This window comes from Myodes glareolus, chromosome 11, assembly GCF_982192425.1.
Source record: "Myodes glareolus chromosome 11, mMyoGla1.1, whole genome shotgun sequence".
Taxonomy (NCBI): Eukaryota; Metazoa; Chordata; class Mammalia; order Rodentia; family Cricetidae; genus Myodes; species Myodes glareolus.
This window is the reverse complement of record NC_142036.1, coordinates 16,964,777-16,982,434: the sequence shown is the minus strand read 5'-3', so window position 1 is coordinate 16,982,434 and position 17,658 is coordinate 16,964,777. Positions and strand designations below refer to the sequence as shown.

The 17,658-nt window shown below is 53.5% G+C and overlaps 1 protein-coding gene and 1 long non-coding RNA gene across 2 annotated transcripts; one reads left to right on the top strand and one right to left on the bottom strand.

Moving 5' to 3' along the window:
* Positions 1 to 1,058: 1,058 nt before the first annotated feature.
* On the bottom strand, positions 1,059 to 4,141 carry LOC148120438 (uncharacterized). Its single transcript, XR_015739181.1, has 2 exons — positions 2,315 to 4,141; positions 1,059 to 1,646 (listed from the first exon to the last, which is right to left on the bottom strand). It is a non-coding gene; the product is annotated as an uncharacterized LOC148120438 (long non-coding RNA).
* Positions 4,142 to 4,941: 800 nt separating this feature from the next.
* Dio3 (iodothyronine deiodinase 3) lies at positions 4,942 to 6,776 on the top strand. Its single transcript, XM_048431496.3, has one exon. The coding sequence runs from the start codon at positions 4,942 to 4,944 to the stop codon at positions 5,854 to 5,856; it is 915 nt and encodes a 304-aa protein (XP_048287453.1). The 3' UTR covers positions 5,857 to 6,776.
* Positions 6,777 to 17,658: the final 10,882 nt, after the last annotated feature.

The window sequence follows — 17,658 nt, the reverse complement described above, 5'->3', positions numbered from 1 at the left end:
TGTCCCTAAACGGGAGGCATCTTCACTCCTGCTTTTACACTCTCATCTCTCTTGTGATGCCTTCTGAACAAGAATAGATATGGACACACATGCACGCACGCACACACGCATGCACACTCCACATTTGTTCCATGCATGCATGCACACACACGTGCACACACTCCATATTTGTTTCACATCATGGTGATTCAACACATTAAAATGTTAGATCTGCCAGAAGTAAAGGAATCTGGGACTTATGTCTGCTGGCTGGTGACCCCACCTCTTTCCAGAGGCTTAGTGGTAGATACACAAGAAGGTGGCTTCTAGGCAGGCGGGAATCTGTCTTGTAAGAGTAGCCCTGCATTCCAAGGCCAGGTAGGAGCCAGGTACCCACACAGTTGCTGGTAAGGGGTATTATCCATTGTCCTGTCCCCTAGGGCTAGAGCATGGTGAATGCTTGCTTGTGCCAGGACTGAGTTAGAGCTGGAGGGTGGGGACAAAAGGCAGGCAAGATGATACTGGAGGCAAGTGGCCAGAATGTGAGTCCGGGTGAGATTTCACAGGATCCCCAGAGAAGTAGACAAGAGCAGGACAAGATCTTCCAAGGTGTCTAGAAACTTCTGCATTAGTGGAATAACAGCACAAGGAAGGCATTGGCCAGATGTTCAGATCCCGAATCTCTAAGGTCAGCGCTGAACCTCCAGCTGCCCAATCTCCTTGGGTTATTTCTGTGCCCTCACTGACTGGTTTGAGTCAGAAGTGGAGAAATGTGTAGAGAAAAGACCACTTTCAAACTAGTAAAAAAAAAAAGGGGGGGGGGCTAAGCACCTCCTTCAGAGGGTGTGTTGCTTAGAAAGGTGCCAGCCTAGAAAGGGAAAGCCAGTAAAGTGGCCAGGGGAAGGGCATATTCATTAGAGGCCACACCCAAAGGGAGCAGGTCCTCGATGACCTCACTCAGCCCTGCTGCCACCAACATGCCCTACCTTGCTTACTGCTGCCATGTGCAAAAGGGCAGAACGGCACATCTTGAAATCCCCCCCAAACCCAGAGCTTTCAGTAAGGCCACACTGCACACATTACTCATTGCACAAAGTTTTATTGGGCACCTCCCAGAAGTCACTCCAGGGGATCCCAGCTGGACCAGGAGGGGCAGGGCTGCCAGGGAGACACAAATTTTATCTGTTGGACAGGCTGCTGGCCACTGAGGAAGAACAGAACAGGCAGAGGGCATGAACTCCTGTGAGGATGGTTCAGGCAGGAAGGCTGGGCTCCCTACATGGGGGAGGGTGGGACAGGTCAGACTAGGGCTTTGGAAGGAAAGAAAAAAAAAACATTATGTGTGGGGGGGGGGAATCCGAAAGCAAAGAGAAAAGCAACAGGAACACCATGATGGAAGTTCAGAGAGAGGAAAGCTCCTGGGCGTCCAGAGGTCAGTGCAGAGGGGAAGGAGCTTAAAAGTAACAAGAGTGATCACCAAAGAGGCCTGAGTCCATGCGACCAAGTCATGATGAAATGGGGCCAGTCCTAGGGCGCAAGACTTGTTCTCCAACACTCCTCTCTAAGGATGGCGCTGAAGCCTTTTCTGAGTCCTAGGAGGTACCCCTGCTGGGAGATGTGAAAGCCACTGGCACTGTCCACCAACTTCCATGGAGTCTTCCGACAGTCTTGGGAAAGGAAGGCAGAGACTATACTTGCCACACCCACCCACCAACCCCACCCAGAGGCTGGAAGACCAAGGGGTTAGTGCCAGGTCCACTTAGCACCCCCCTCACAGGCAGACCACTATGACCCAGATCTTGGGAGTAGAAGGCTGGCCAAAGTCCCGTCCTCCCCAGTCATGCCAAGGCCTCCACCCCCACCCCGAGTTGTTCCAGGGCACCAAATGGACCCAATCCAATATATCCCTCCTTTTCTCTCCCCTGTCTGCCCTCTGCTGGAGCTGGAAGAGGGCAGACAGGAGTGCCCCCTCCCCCAGAGTATGCCCCTCCTGGGCTCTTGAAACAGAAGAAGTCCCCAGAGTCCCCTCCCAAGTCTGTCAGTTCCCACTAAAGTCCAAGCATCGCATGGACTTCAGTATTTCCACTCAATTTCCTTGGCCCAGTATTCACACTCTAGGCTGTTGGGACAAGACAGGACACTTAAGCAACTGGTAGAAAGCCAGAGATCTATAGCTAGTAGGGGGTGCTGGCCTGGAGGACAGTGGGAAAAGAGGGTGGGGGAGCTAAGGAGGGACAGGAAGAAGGGAAGGGGTAGGGGGCACTGGAGTAGGAGTTGTCAAGCCAGGTATGTGCCCCAAAGGCCAGAATCACCCACACCTTGGCTCTGCCCTCACCTGTCCAGGAGACCAGAGGAGTCAGAAGGGCCTGGGTACTTCATCCAGTGCTCTGGAATCCTGAAGTGTGGGGTGTAGCCTGTTTCCCACATCACCAGCAGATGCCCAGGAAGACCACCAGCTGCTTTCCCAGGTGCCCCACATCAGGAGGAAGTGAGGATCGGATGTGACTGGTTCATAGAGCAGGACCAGCAGTGCTGGACTTATATCTGTCCCAGACTATGACTGCCACGTGGCATAGGCTCCCAGACACATAGGAGCATATCCCAGGTGGCCTTTTCAGAAACTGAATGTGGAAAGGGAGGACCTGTTTCATTCCCTGATTCTTGAGGCAAGAAGCAGGACATGCGCTTCCCAGAGATGAGAGACTCTTGGGTTGAGGAGAAGTATGTCTTGCTGTACCCAAGATAAGGTCTCAGAAGCCCCCAATCTGCCTCTCAGACTCCCCAGCAAGTGTCTCTTCTCACTCTACCACCCCAGTCCAACAGAGAAGAGGGGTGGTGGTCTGTGAGCTCAGAGAAGCCCTGCTTTGGGATAAAACCATATGAGTTGGACCCCCAGTCGGGTATGTTCAGGGAAATTTCCCTAGTCCACCTGAAAGATCCTACCAGGACGGCTAGGAACAATAGGAGTCTGCAGGTTTCCCTCAGGTGGGAAGTGCTGGGGTGTATACCCCATCCCACCGAGCAGAGAAAGTCCCTCAGCCACAGGGAGAGGAGACACATTCCCAGGCTACTCTGTTCTCTGAGTATGGTACACTCGGGGCTCCAACTGCAGCAGCCACAGGTCCTACGAAGGGTTCCCGGGCAGAGACCTCGGAAACCCGGTAGCGAGGGCAGGCGCCTACCTGCGCGCCCTCTGGGCCACTTGCCCCGCGATCGACTTCTCCGGACAAGTTCCTTGGCTAGTGGAGAGCAATCGGCAAGCGCCCACCCGCCCCGTTCGCCAGAGCGGTCTCCAGCCGGGAAAGTTAGGCAGCTGGTCTCTTCTGGGAGGGCAGCGCACGGGACGCGAGCGGCTGGAGCTGCCGTATCCGGCTGGGGTTCCGTCACCCCAGAAAAGCCCCAGCGATTGCTAAGGTGTTCTAGGCAGTGCGGCTCCCGGGAGCTACCTTTGGGGTTGAAACCTTGCCCTGGAGGGGGTCACTGTGAAGTGTAACGAAGCAGGACTTGCTCAGGGTCTCGGGGACCCCAGGTCAAGGTACCTCCCCGCCCCGCGCGGCCCCTGAACCCAAGTCGCCAGCGGTGCGCCGCGCACAGGGACAGATTAGAAGGTCTCCACCGCCGCGGCGGGGCCGGCCAGAACCCCACGTTGTTGGGGAGTTACCCCGCACCCCTAAAAAGCCTCAGCACACGTTCCCGGTTGGAAGTACGCACTTTACGCGTCCGGGCGCCTCCGCGGTGAGTCGGGCCGCCGCGCTCCGGGTTCGCGAAGGTGGCTCAGTTCGGGCGCTCCAGTCTCGACGTTCCCGGGGCAGAGAGCAACGTCCGGGGACGAACGGGACGGGTGCGCCCGGCGGCCGGGGCTGTGCCGGGCGAGGCAAGCGGCGAGAGGGGAGCGCTCCCGCGTTCAGGCAACAGCTACCCCTAGTGGGAGAGCCGCCCGGGGCCGGCGCCGCCCCGCGCCCGCTGCCCCGCGCCCAGCGCCCGCAGCGCCCTGCGCCCAGGGCGTCTGGGAGCCGGCCGGGGGCGAGGCTCGGCGTCGCTTGCCTCGACTCTCTGGGTCTCCCAAGTCAGGCACCAGCCCACCCTCGGGCCCTGCCCTCTGCACCTCCGGGCTGGAGCAGAGGGGACGCTGACCCGGGAACCGTGGCGCCCGGCGGGAACGAGATGGGACGGGGCGGTCGCGGCGCGGACTGGGGCGGCGCGCAGCAAGCTCGGGCAGCGGCGGGGGGCGCGGAGCGCGGTGTGCGTGGCGGGGCGGTGCGGGGGGCGGCCGTGTGCGAGGCGCGAGTGTGAGCGCGCGCGGGAGGCGGGCGGACGGGCTGCGGCAGTCGAGCGGCGCCCGCGGGCGAGCGGGGAAGGCGGCGGGAACCCAAAGTTGCCTCCTCGCGGGCCCGCGTCCCCGGCGGGGCTGCAGCCGGGGGCCGGCCGAGCGGCGGCCGCCGACCTGGACTCCTGCGGTACCTGGGCAGCGACCCCGCACGAGCGGCAGCAGCGTGGGCGGCGTTGGCGGCGGCGGCGCGCGGGAAGCGAACCGGAGCTCCGGCGCGGCGCTGCGGCCGCCAGGGAACTCAGCTCAGGTGCGCGGAGAGAGGGGCGCGGACTAGGGCCCGCCCGCTGGGACCTGAGCTGTTCGAGGCGCTTGCGCCGGCTAGACCACTGCCACCCACGACTGCCCGGCCCTGGAATCGGGCTCCTGGCCCCTAGCCGCAGCGGCTCCGGGGTCCCCCACCCCTGAGAGCTGGCTGCGGGCTCAGACCCGCCCCTGCCAGCCTTGGGACGCACCGCTCCACCCTCAGCCAGCCTACGCCGGCCCTCGACCCAGGATTTCTGGGGCATTGGCCGCGCCTCTGGGTGATCCCTCCGGGCTCAAGTTGCAAGGGGGCGGGCCCCGGCCGGAGGTGGAGTCTCCCGCCAATTCAAGCTTTGGCTATAAATTGAGCTCCCTGCGCCATCGAAGACCAGATGCCTCGCCAGGCCGCCTCGCGGTTGGTGGTGGGAGAAGGTGAAGGACCCCCGGGGGCTTCGGGGCCCGCGGCCACCATGCTCCGCTCCCTGCTGCTTCACTCTCTGAGGCTCTGCGCCCAGACCGCCTCGTGCCTCGTGCTGTTCCCGCGCTTCCTAGGCACAGCCTTCATGCTCTGGCTTTTAGATTTCTTGTGCATCCGCAAGCATTTCCTGCGTCGTCGTCATCCTGACCACCCTGAGCCCGAAGTAGAGCTCAACAGTGAAGGCGAGGAGATGCCCCCCGACGACCCACCCATCTGCGTATCAGACGACAACCGTCTGTGCACCCTGGCCTCTCTCAAGGCCGTGTGGCATGGCCAGAAGTTGGATTTCTTCAAGCAGGCCCACGAGGGTGGCCCTGCGCCTAACTCCGAGGTCATCCGACCTGATAGCTTCCAGAGCCAGCGCATCCTTGACTATGCGCAAGGGAGCCGCCCACTGGTTCTCAATTTTGGCAGCTGTACCTGACCACCGTTCATGGCGCGAATGAGCGCCTTTCAGCGCCTGGTCACCAAGTACCAACGTGATGTTGACTTTCTCATCATCTACATCGAGGAAGCCCACCCATCCGACGGCTGGGTCACCACAGATTCACCCTACACCATTCCACAGCACCGTAGCCTGGAGGACCGTGTCAGCGCGGCAAGGGTACTTCAGCAAGGTGCACCTGGCTGTGCTCTGGTCCTGGACACCATGGCCAACTCCAGCAGTTCCGCATACGGTGCCTATTTTGAGCGCCTCTATGTCATCCAGAGTGGCACCATCATGTACCAGGGAGGCCGTGGCCCCGACGGGTACCAGGTGTCTGAGCTTCGCACTTGGCTGGAGCACTATGATGAGCAGTTGCATGGTACAAGGCCACGTCGATTCTAAATAGCCCAGGGACAAGTGTCTGACGTTGGAGAGCTAGGCCTTCGAAGTCCACATGCCAGTGCTACAAATGAAGTCAAGAGTATCTGGGTGCCCATGCCACAGATGCGCACAGCCACAGAACTCAGGCTGGCTGAGTCTGGCTCTCAGCCACCTAAAGACTCTGCTATAGTGACTCCCATTTGTACCTGCTTGACTTGCTCTAGGGAGCATTGCTGTGGCTGGCAACTTTGTCCCTGTTGGAGCTTACCTGCTGGACTTTCTCACACCAGCTCCCAGCGCTCCTTCAGCAATGCAGGACAGTCCCTAGCATCTCACAGCTCTGACTTGTTAGCCACGCCCGCGCGCCCGGAGCGCAGCTGGGTTCCAGCAGCGCCACAGGCTCTTGCTAGTTGCCTGGCACCCACCTGTCGCGCGCGCGCGGGGAGTCCTGCTGCTCTTGTGTTTATTTCTTGTCCCTGAGTTGGAGGAGGGACTCAGGATAGGGAAAGGGTGGGCAGGGTATTTTCCCCTCCTAGCTTTGGGTGCCCTGGAGCCCGGCTGCTGATGACGAACCGTCTCTAACTGGACTTGTCCACGGGTTGGCTCTGAATTGCAGGGGGGCTCTAAAACAGCGCCTAAAGTAAGAGGGGGAGAATGCTCTGGGTTCCATAACTGAACCGCCAAAAATGGGGTGGAAGAGGGACCAAAGGAAGTGGCTTGAGGTATCGGCCCCAGAGGCTAGAACTCCTTGGAGAAGGGGTAGGAGGTTAGTTAGTTCGAATAAAGGGGGATGGGGAGAGCCTGGGAGCCCTAGGCAGAGAGCCGCGATTGGGGGCGGGGGCGGGGGGTGAAGAACTGTCAATGAGTGTTGTGTTGGAAACATTCCTTGTGTATAAACTTTTAAACTACAATAATAAAAACTTGAAGGAAGTTGTTCTGATTGCCTTGGTCCGTTTTATTTTCTCGTGTCTCTGAAAAAGCAAGAAGAATAAAGCACCAAGTTTTCCCTTGCGTCCCCATTGTGACTCTGGGGGAAGAGCAGCGGGAAAGAGCCCAGGTATTGCAGTGGGGGGTACGAGAGTTGGATGCTATGGGAAGGGATTCGCCCTGGAACCGCAGACATAGGTACATGTGCCACACCTGAGCAGAGAACTTGGGGCCAGAAGACCTGGGATGCAGAGGCCCACGAGGAGAGCGGTGAAGCAAGAGGGTCCTCTTTTGCTTCTGCGCGTGTCCGCGCCGGCGCGCAAACATACACACACACTCAGAGACAGATACTAGAACAGCTACAGAGCCGTCTAACTTCCAGCTTAGGGCAATGCTGGGAGAAGTGCGCTGTGCGATGCGAAAGGGACTCTGAACCGCCAAAGACTTAAGTTTCCGCCCCCTGGATTGCCCTTGCTCCCCTGGCCCAGGTCCTTGGGTCGCACTTGTGGAATTGTCTGCGACTAACCCTCCAGTTTGCTAGGAGGTGCTACTAGAAAGGCGCACCGGGGCACAGCGGCTCAGTTACTAGGCACAGTTCACTTAGGGATGGGGGATGTTTGGGGGATGCCCGCGCCCAGGACACCTCTCCTCCCGCTTTCTTAGCCAAACCGTACTGCCGTCCACCCCTCATTCTGCTTGGAAATGGGAAGCAGAGAAGAAGACGAGGAGGATGGGAAAGAGCAGCGGCGGAGGAGGGTGGAGAGGGAGGTCGCAGCTGGCGTCCATCCCTGTAGAGTCGTGGCCAGGAGATTTCGCGCAAGGCTCTTCCTCAGTCTTTCCCCGGCAGCTCGCAGCTCCCGGATTGAGTAGAAGGAGGCTCCACAGACACGAGAGATCAACGCGCCCCACACCTCACTTTGCTGGTGACATCTTAGCAAAAAAAAAAAGTGAGATGAAAAGAGGGGTTCTTAGGCCAGAGTTGAGGTCCGGGTGAAAGGGCTGTGAACCCTGAGCAGTCTGAGCCCCGGGGGCATTGGGACGTATGGCACAAATCTTGATGCAAGGCACGCGCATGGATGAGTAGGACGAGACAGGCAAGATGGAAGACAGGCCCTTGCCCAGTCAGCTTGCCCCTGGTTCCCCGGACAGTCCCTGCTCCCCCACCCCAGAGCGCGCTCTTCCCTGAAAACGCTTGGAACTGATACACTAACATCGGTGAATTACTTTTTATTATATATACTTTTTGCTTTGAAAATACTTCAATTGAAAAATAACTTTTAAGGAAAAAATCAGCACAGATGGTATTTCTGCGTCCCCCATCCCCCTACACCGTCACCCCCCCCCCCCCCCCAGCCGGGCGCACTTCTCATCCCAAAACCTCAGGAAGAATAAACACAGAGAACGCGGCGGAGCTGCCGCCTGGAGCTGGGCAGAACCCGCCCTAAGAACACAGTTGCCTCGCAGAGGCTCCACCGGGCTAATCCGGGTCCCCACTGGTCACTTGAGGGTCTCCTCAAGCAACCCCTGTCTGGGTATGATCGCAAAACAGGGCTTTCTCAAGCGTCCGGGCCACGGCTGGGAGAGTTCGGTGTGTCCTAAAGGCTCCCGCCCTCCCCTCAACCCCCACCTCAGCTCCAATGGAGTCTCAACACCCTTCTTCCTTCCACCTTCCTTTCTTCTTTCTTTCCTTTCTCATCCTTCACTCTTGCTTTTTTCATTTTTCCTGGAAAAAAAAGAATATCCTTTTCTCATTAAAATAATGCGTACTCATTACAGAAAACAAAGAAAATCCTGAATAAAATAAAACCTACTTGCTATACCCTCCCTACCTGTGTACTGTCCACACTTGTATATATCGATCTTAAAAGCAAATGCAGATCCCATCTTTGAAACTCGCCATCAACTTTTACCCACCCTGCCTCTCATAATCTCCTTCTTTCTATATCAATAACTGAGATTTGAACAGTGCCACAAGGAGAGCCAAGGACATCAGTCTGGGTAGGCACTCCAAAGGCCACAAAATCTGCCCCTCTGTCCAGGGCACCGCACACTTCCTGGCGTGAAATAGCTAAGTCAGCGCTGGGGACCAGCTTCACAGACAGACGTGCTTTATAGCATGTTGCTAGACTGACTTCCAGAAAAATCTAATTGGAATTGTTTCCTATTTTCCCGATGTGCCCCTTTCTTTATTTTTAACTAAAAACCACAGAGATGGCACATAAGCTTATTCTCCATATTAAAATTTAAAGACAGAACATACAGCAGAACGCAGAGTACTGACTGAGAACCGTTTCCTAACTGAACATCAGGACCCAGCCATGGGCAGTGCCATCAGTGTACCCCTTGGGTGCTGAAATGAACCATCCCTTCAAGTCACACAACCTGAAGAACTGAAACAGAATAACACGGAAGAAAACAGAATAAACAGAAATACACAGTAAAAATGCCAGTGTGTGCTTCACCCAGGGAACTAGGGAGGTGCAGGGTCCTGCAACAGCCAGAGAGGGAGGGAAGGAGGGAGGGAGGGAGGGAGGGAGGGAGGGAGGGAGGGAGGGAGGAAGGGAGGGAAAGACTCCCGGGTGTGAAAGGCAAGGAAGTCAACTCCTGGATAGTCAAAATGGACGTGCTTGTGAACCCTGACCTCACCTCCTGCCCCTGAGTTCAAGACTACCCGGTGGTGAACTGCTGCGGGGGGAGGGGCGTCTCCCTGCAGAGTCCATTTCAGATAATCACTACTGTGAACGCCACTCAGGGATGTATCTTCCATAACTGGGTTTGATAACCGCCCACCCACCCCACATGCTTCTCTCAGGCCCTTCCCTCCAGCAGCCCCCTCCACTGACAATCCATCTGGTCTGAGCAGGTCTGTGCCTGCAGACTCTGCCTGGAACCATCCTGGCATCTAAACGCCCCTCCCCCAGGAGGCAGAACTCCGCTCTGTCCTCAAGAAAGGCTGAGATTCGTGCCTGTTGGGGGGTGGTAAGGAGAGGCTTTTGACTGCTTCCTTCACCCGCCCATCTCTTGGCTGCTCCAGATTCCCAGAGGTCCAGGCTTAAGGTACAATCCAGCCTCCAACAGGGAGGGAGAGAGATGAAGGCCATTAAAGACGTCCCAAGAGGGGGGTCTCACTGACCCTATAAGGGCAGAGGTCCTCCCAAGAATGTGTGGGAGGAGGGGCTAGCATCCCCGGGAGAAAACAACACAGTCAAGGAAGCTTGAGAATACAAGTCGACCCCACAGAAAGATGTCCTCTACAGGACTGCAGAGGGAGAGGGGGCCCTTAGCAGGAGGACAGACCAAAGGACGAGGTCCAGCCTGTTGTTTGTTACACCTGAGCCTTTGGAGACAGGAACTCCAGACAGGAAAATGGGCACTTGTCAGAGAGAGAGCTTAAGTTGGAGTGGGGTATATCTATCCATCTACCACAGGCAGGGGGGATCCTGGGCTCAGAGGGATCAGAGCTGGCACCTCCACTTCCACCCAGCAGCTCTGCTCTAGGGTTCACCTGAAGGAAATGAAGTATATTGGTGGCTAAAGGAGTAGGTGGGTACCAAGAGGCCAGGCCCCACCCCTGCCTATTTGCAAGAGACACTCCAGAGGGGGTTTACTAGGGGGAGGGGTAGGCACAAGGATAATGCTTCTGAAGACCTGCTGGCTGGTTGGTCACCTTGAAGAACGTGATCACAGCCCATTTCCTGGATGAAGAAAGTGAGGCCCAGTGTGTCAGGCCAGGATATTCAGGCCTGAGCTATTACCTTCCACATTCCTACACGGAAAGCCTCACCTCCTGCAATTAGAACATGACCTTATTTGGAGATCAGGCCTAGAAAGAGGTGATTAAGTTAAAATGAGGTCATTAGGGTGGGCCCTAATCCAACTTGACTAGAGTCCTCCTAAGATTAGGATCCTGAAGCACACAGAGGAAAGGTCCTATAAGGACATGGCAAGAAGGGTATATCAAGCAGTCAAAGTCACAGGATAACCCCGCCCCCCCATCCTCCCCCCCTCCTTCCATCCCAGCTATGGCAACACTGTTACAGCAGCCCCAGGGTTAAAAAGGAATTTTGACCCAGGCTTGCCATCCCCCACTCCTAGGGTTTAACTCCTGGTTCCTCCCTGGGGAGCAGGGGCTGAGGATCTCCTCCTTCTTCAGCAGACCCTCCCCCCCCCCCAGAGCAATGAGTCTGGGTTGGGATGCTTGGTTTAATGTTCTCTTTTAAATATCTGCAAAGACGAGCGCACACACAGCTCTAGAAAAATCTCCCCGAGGTAGGCACAGTACTCCTCCCTGTGTGGGTGAGATTCTGACTGTTTTCTTGCTTGCTTCTTATTGCTTATCTGTAGCCTGTGATTTCTCAGTAATGAACGAGTATTGCTCTTATGACAGAAAAATAAATGCAACTAAGAACAGCAGAAATGGTGACTGTCACCTGGGGCCAGGAAGGAAGGGCATAGGGCAGGCACAGGTGTGGCTGGAGATGGTGGGCTCTGGGCCAGTCCTGAGGAAGGGGCACTATGATTAGAACTAGGCAGGCCAGTAGGCAAGAAGAAAAGGGAGGAATTGAGGAAGAAGAAGAGGGAGGGAGGGCGAGGAAGGAAGGTTGATGAATGACAGGAAAGGCAGTGCAATTTGAATTTCAGCTAAACCACAAGCAATACTTTAGTGTAAGTATGTCCCATGCATTGCATGGGGTACACTTATAAAATTATCCCTCACTGCATTGTTTACCTGATATTGAAATGGAACAGGACATCTTGTTTGTTTCCCCTTGCAGTCTGCAAGATCTTTAGCTCCAGTCTCCCAGAAGTGACTAGATCCTGTCAAGTGGCAGAGGATGCCAGACTCTCTGGAGATTGCATGTGGGGGTGCAAAGTCAAGAAAGAATGGCCACAGCTGGTCCAGGCTTTGCAGAGTCCCCTGCAAAATGAAGCAGCGAGACCCCTGTCCTTTAAACAGAATGCCACCGACAATACAGAAAGTGTTTCTTTCCTCCGTTCCAAGGCATCCCAACTTGTCATGGTGTTTATTTGCTATTTAATGTCATTATACAGAAGGGAAAGGTAACATTTTACTCTTTGTGAAATGTATTGCCATTACCCGAACAGTGTTACTATTACATTAATGTCATGGGATGTAAATGCGCTGCTTGTGTAGCAGCGCTAGTCTAAGTTCTGAATAAATGGAACCAACAGGAGCTGACAAACAATTAGGGTTTTAGCATAAAGAGTCAGCTCCTGGAGAAGACCCCGAAACCAGAGGAAGCAGCAGAAGAAAAAGCAAATGAGACTGAGTCAAAATAAAAGCCAGTGCACAGCAAAGGAAGGAAGAGGCGGCATGCACAGCGGAGGAAGCATTTAGAAGCCACACAAAGGCTTAAAAAGCAAAAACTGAGTCTGGAGCAAAGGCTCAGTGGTTAAGAACACGTACTGCTCTTCCAGAAGATCAGGGTTCAATTCCCAGCATCCGTATCAGACAGTTTCCAACCAGCTGTAATTCCTGGTCCACAGATCTGATGCCTCTGCCCTCCATAGGTATCTGGACTCACATGCGCATACACACACATACACACACACACACACAAGCATGCACATAATTAAAAGTAATAGAAATAAGTTTTCTTAAAAATAAGTAAAATTACAATGGTAAATACATAATTATAAATTATAAATTTTTAATATGTGAAACATAAGAAATTCAACATTTCAATAGCAAAAAACAATTGGATTTTGAAATGGGCAAAGGACCTTTGTGATGGTTCATCTTGATGGTCAGCTTAGTTGGATTTGGAACTACCCTGTGGCTCAGCAATCCCAGTTCTTGGTGCAAATTCACTAAGTGCATTGCAGCAGTGCTGTTCGCAGTGGCTGAGGTATGGGCCAATCTAGGGATCCATCCCTGGGTAAATGCTGGAAGAACACACCATCTTGGGCTGACAAGATGGCTCAGTGGTTAAGGGCGCTTGCCACCAAGTCTGGCGTGGTGGTTTGAATAAAATGGCCCCTATAGAATTATATGGGTATGTTGGAGGAAGAATGTCACTGGAGGTGGGCTTTGAGGTTTCAAAAGCCCATGCTAGGTGTACTTGCTCCCCCCCATACACACACACATACCTGCCTGCCTGTGGATCAGGATGTAGCTCTCAACTACTTCTCCAGCACCATGTCTGTCATGTCTGCCACCATGCTCCCTGCCATGATGATAGTGGACTAAGCCTCTGAAACTGTTAGCAAGTCCCAATTAAGTGCTTTCTTTTGTGAGATTTGCCGTGATCATGGTGTCTCTTCACAGCCACAGAGGTGACCAAGACACCTGGCCATCTGAGTTCCATCCCTGGGAGCCACATGATGAAAAATGACTACAACAAGCTGTCTACTGACTTACACACACACACACACACACACACACACACACACACACAGAGAGAGAGAGAGAGAGAGAGAGAGAGAGAGAGAGAGAGAGAGGCCCAGCCACATGTACAGACACTCACATACACACATATACACAATGTAACTTTTTATTGAAAATAGATATTTCTTTTATACACTATATTGTGATTATATATAGTCCCCCAACACCTCCCAGATCCTCCCCACTTCCTTGCCCTCCCAAATCCTCACCCTCTCTCCCATTAGAAAATAAACAGGCATCTATTTTAAAAAATAATAATAATAAAATAAGATAAAATAAAAACAAACCAGAATAGCATAAAAATTGAAAATCATAATATATAGAAAGATCTTTTTAAAATATTAAAAAGAAAGCACTGAAGAAGGACTACTACTTGACTTTAAAAGATCTGTTTCCCACAAGCTGGAGACCCTGAGATCTGAACCTGTGAGCTCCCAGGCAAGTCCAGTCCCCTGCTTGGGATGACATCTGGAGTCACCAGGAGGCAAACCGCTGAGTATCTATGAGGGTATTTCCAGAGAAGGAGGGGTTTGCTAGCAGAGGAAAATCACACTCTCCATGCAGCGTCCCCAGGGCTGATGTCAGGCACTGAACAAAGAGAAGTGAACTGAACACTAGCGTACATTGACCTCTGCTTCCGGATTGCAGATGCAAAGCATCTTTCCGCCTCACCACCCACCACCACCAGGGATCCACCCCCAGGATAGACCACACCCTTAAAGGGAACCGGAATTAACCTTGCTTTCTTTCTTTAAGTTGCTTTTGTCGGATACTTTGTGGCGGTGACAAGAACTGGCCAGGGAGGAGCATTTCCTTGCTCAGCCCACAGGTGGCTGGGTGAGGCCACTGCGGGAGGGAGGATGTCTGTTTCAGTCAGCTGACGAAGTCAAACAGAGTGAGCCCGTCCAGAAACCTTCTCCAAGACACATCCATGATAATGTTTGTGGGAACACTCTGTGGACACAGAAGTAACCATCAGAGTGCTGGCATGCGCCCTTCATTCATCTCTCCAGCCATAAAGACAAAATCCTCACATTTAGCTATGTGGAGGGTCACCGAAATGAAACCACTTATTTTGGATCTGCCCCCCACCCGTCTATTTTATTCTTGGCAACACAGCTGAGATGTCACTGGTGTTTGTGGCACTTTTGGTTCCCACACATTGTGTTCTGTGAGCAGGTGAACGAGAAGAGTGAAGAGAGCCTCTGCTTTGCCCTTCATCCAGTCCTCTCTACCACTCTGTACGGAGCAGACAATAAAATGACCCTGGTGCCCACTGCTACCTGCACACTCAGCTCACCTGCACTCTCAGCTCACCTGCACACTCAGCTCACCTGCACACTCAGCTCACCCGCACTCTCAGCTCACCCGCACACTCAGCTCACCTGCACTCTCAGCTCACCTGCACACTCAGCTCACCCGCACACTCAGCTCACCCGCACACTCAGCTCACCCGCACACTCAGCTCACCCACACACTCAGCTCACCCGCACACTCAGCTCACCTGCACTCAGCTCACCTGCACTCAGCTCTCCTGCACTCAGCTCACTACATCATGCCATCAGACTCTATGTGACCCAGGCTTTTGTTTGTGTTCAGTGGCCTCTCATGGAACAGTTTCTTCTACACCTCAGACTGCCCATCAGCCAGATTCTGTGAAAACAAAAATGACACACAGACACCAGCCACCACAGTGCACATGGATTCTGATCCAAACCAGGGGACCAAACCAGAGTCAGAGCTTGGATGGGCAAAGGAAGGCATTCGGAAGAAGTGGGAAGAGTTGTGAAACCTGTCCTCAGCTGATACAGGATGCTTGTGTGTGTGTGTGTGTGTGTGTGGTGTAAGTAAAAGAGAGACGAGAATGAGAAACAGAAAGATGCATATCTGTACACTCATGTGCATGTATGAACCTAGGTAATGTGTGTGTGTGCTTGTATGTATATGCATGTGTATGTCTGAGCCTATGATTTCCCCCTCCATACTCCCAATGAGTCTCTGACACCCAGCAAGTGAAAATACAACCAAAGAAGTAGGGTGCCTGGGAGAAGGAAAGCAGTGAGGATCCAGGAGGGCTTCCTAGAGGTCCACCATGGAAATGAGAGAAGGCTGTGAGTGGAGCCTTGGCAGCAGGGAGCAGCATCCTGGCAATTCTAGTTAGTGCAGGAAAGTCCTTGAGGAAGCTCCTGGGATTAAAGGCAAGGGTGGCTAACCCATGCTCGAGCTGATCCTAGAAGGTTCTGGGAGGTACAGGAAGGTGTTATGAGTTGAACAGAAGTGTGGTGGACAAGCCCTACCTAATGCTTCCTAGTGGTTTCATTACACACTGGTGGCTGATAGACTAGAGAGAAGTGTTGGCTTCCAGTTCCGAACCACAACCCCACTTCCTCTGACCTGGACTTCCTCTTCCTTCTTTGGGACAGCTAGGCCCAGTCACCCTGACCTCCACAGGGCTCAGGGTTGGGCACAGCAGAAGAAACCACCCCAGGTAGCTAGCTGTATCAGGGAGCTGCTCTGAGAACCCGCCCCAGGTAGCTAGCTGTACCAGGGAGCTGCTCTGAGAACCCGCCCCAGGCCCAGCTCCTGTGCACAAGCCACTACCACTCTGGCTGCCTTAACGTCTCCAAGAGAAAGAGCTCCAACCACCTTCGTCCCAGGATGCAGCCCCACACCCACAGCCGTCCCTCTTCTGAGGTGACACAGACCCACAGCCCGTGACCCACACAGTAAGGAATACAAGGGGCAACGCCAGCACAGGTAAGATCTTCTGGTTGAAGATCTGAGAGTTTTTCCATCTCCTCAGCTCCTTCTGCACATTCAATACAATTCCCAGGGGTTGTCAACAAACTCACCCCTTGTCCATTGGAAGAAGAAAATGGGAGAGGGAAGGTCTAGGGTGTGGGTGGCCCCATCCTTGCAGCCACTCCTTCCTTAGACCGTGTTCGTTCCTGGTCTGAACTGTGTCAATCCTGAATTCTGCTCCACAGGGACATTTGTGAGCGCACTATGTCAGAACCTTAGACAAACACATTTGCATATTTTTAAGATGTCAGTATTTATTAAATAACAACAAATTCACATAGCACAGCAGTCTCAATGGCAGCAACTTGCTAGATACTCCCTCTTTCCTTGGTAATTCTGGCCAGGGCAACATGGCTTCTTTTATTCTTAATTACTAATATTAAGTCTCAGATAACATAGTACACGTAATACAACAAGTGTGGTGTGTGTGTGTGTGTGTGTGTGTGTGTGTGTGTGTGTGTGTGTGTGTTTAGGTTACAGAATGGCTACAAAGGATTTAAGAGGCAAAGAAGTTCAAAACACCTGAGAAGCCAAAGCTCAGAAGCCAGTGGATTACACGGTAGTTCCTATAGTGACGGTAAGGAATTCAAATGAACACTAAGAAGATGCTATAGGAGCTGCAGAAGCTGGGCGTTAGGTCACTGTCTGTCACAGGTTTGGAAGTGGGTACCCACAGGTGCCACCAGCAGGGCCAATGAAATGTTATTCAGTCTTGAAAGGAAGGAATATCCACCATTTGCCACATAGCAAATGGACCTTGAGGGTACAATGTTGAGTGTTACAAACCAGGCATGAAGGGCAGATGCTGTCTGATCTCATTGACACAAGGTTCTCAGAGTCCTCAGATCCGCAGAAAGGAGAATGATGTGCTCCCAAACAGGACAGAAATCACTGCTGAATTGGCCGAAGGTCTCCGTTCAGAAGAGCCCGTGTTGGCTTTTCATTCCTTCTGTCAAATGTTAAAGTTTGTGCCCTCTACTAGGAGACAAGATTTCCTCTGGGATGAGCTAGACATGCCCTGTATATAGGAGAGGTGCAGTACCACAAAACAGCACCCATCGGCTGGCTAAGGGTGCACAGTCTTGGAACCTGACCTACTCTCTCCAAAGAAGCCCAGGTCAGAAGGACAGACACAGGCACTTCTGTCAGTCCAAGTCTGAAGCTGCAAACAGCCCTGTGACGGGGGAATCAAGTAGGATGTGGAAGGTGAAGCCTTCATGAAGCCTCCTGGAGACCAATTATACAGCAATGTGAATGCGCCTGGCCCTGTGGATTTCTGCACTTGGACCTAAGAAAGCAGGAGCTGGGGACATGGTCCCATGGGTGAAAGCATTGCAGTGCAAGCATGAGAAGCTGCATTTACAGTCCTAGCGCCTGCATGTCCGTCCAGCTTGAGTATCTGGAAGGCCAACTGTCCGACAGGAAATGCAGGTGGGAGTCTGGGGCAGAAGAGGCCTTAGAAGCTCATGGGCCAGCTAACCTGGCAGACACAGCAGGAAACAAGGAAGAACATGAGGGCCAACACCTAAGGGTGCCCTCTGACCACCGCGTTCACATATGTATCCACAATGGGAAACCGAGCGGGGAGGGGACTATCACCTCAGCACTTGAGAAGCAGAGGCAGGAAGAGCAGATTTCCAGGCCAGGCTGGGCCTATCTCAAAAGCAAACAGGCGAATCTTATGA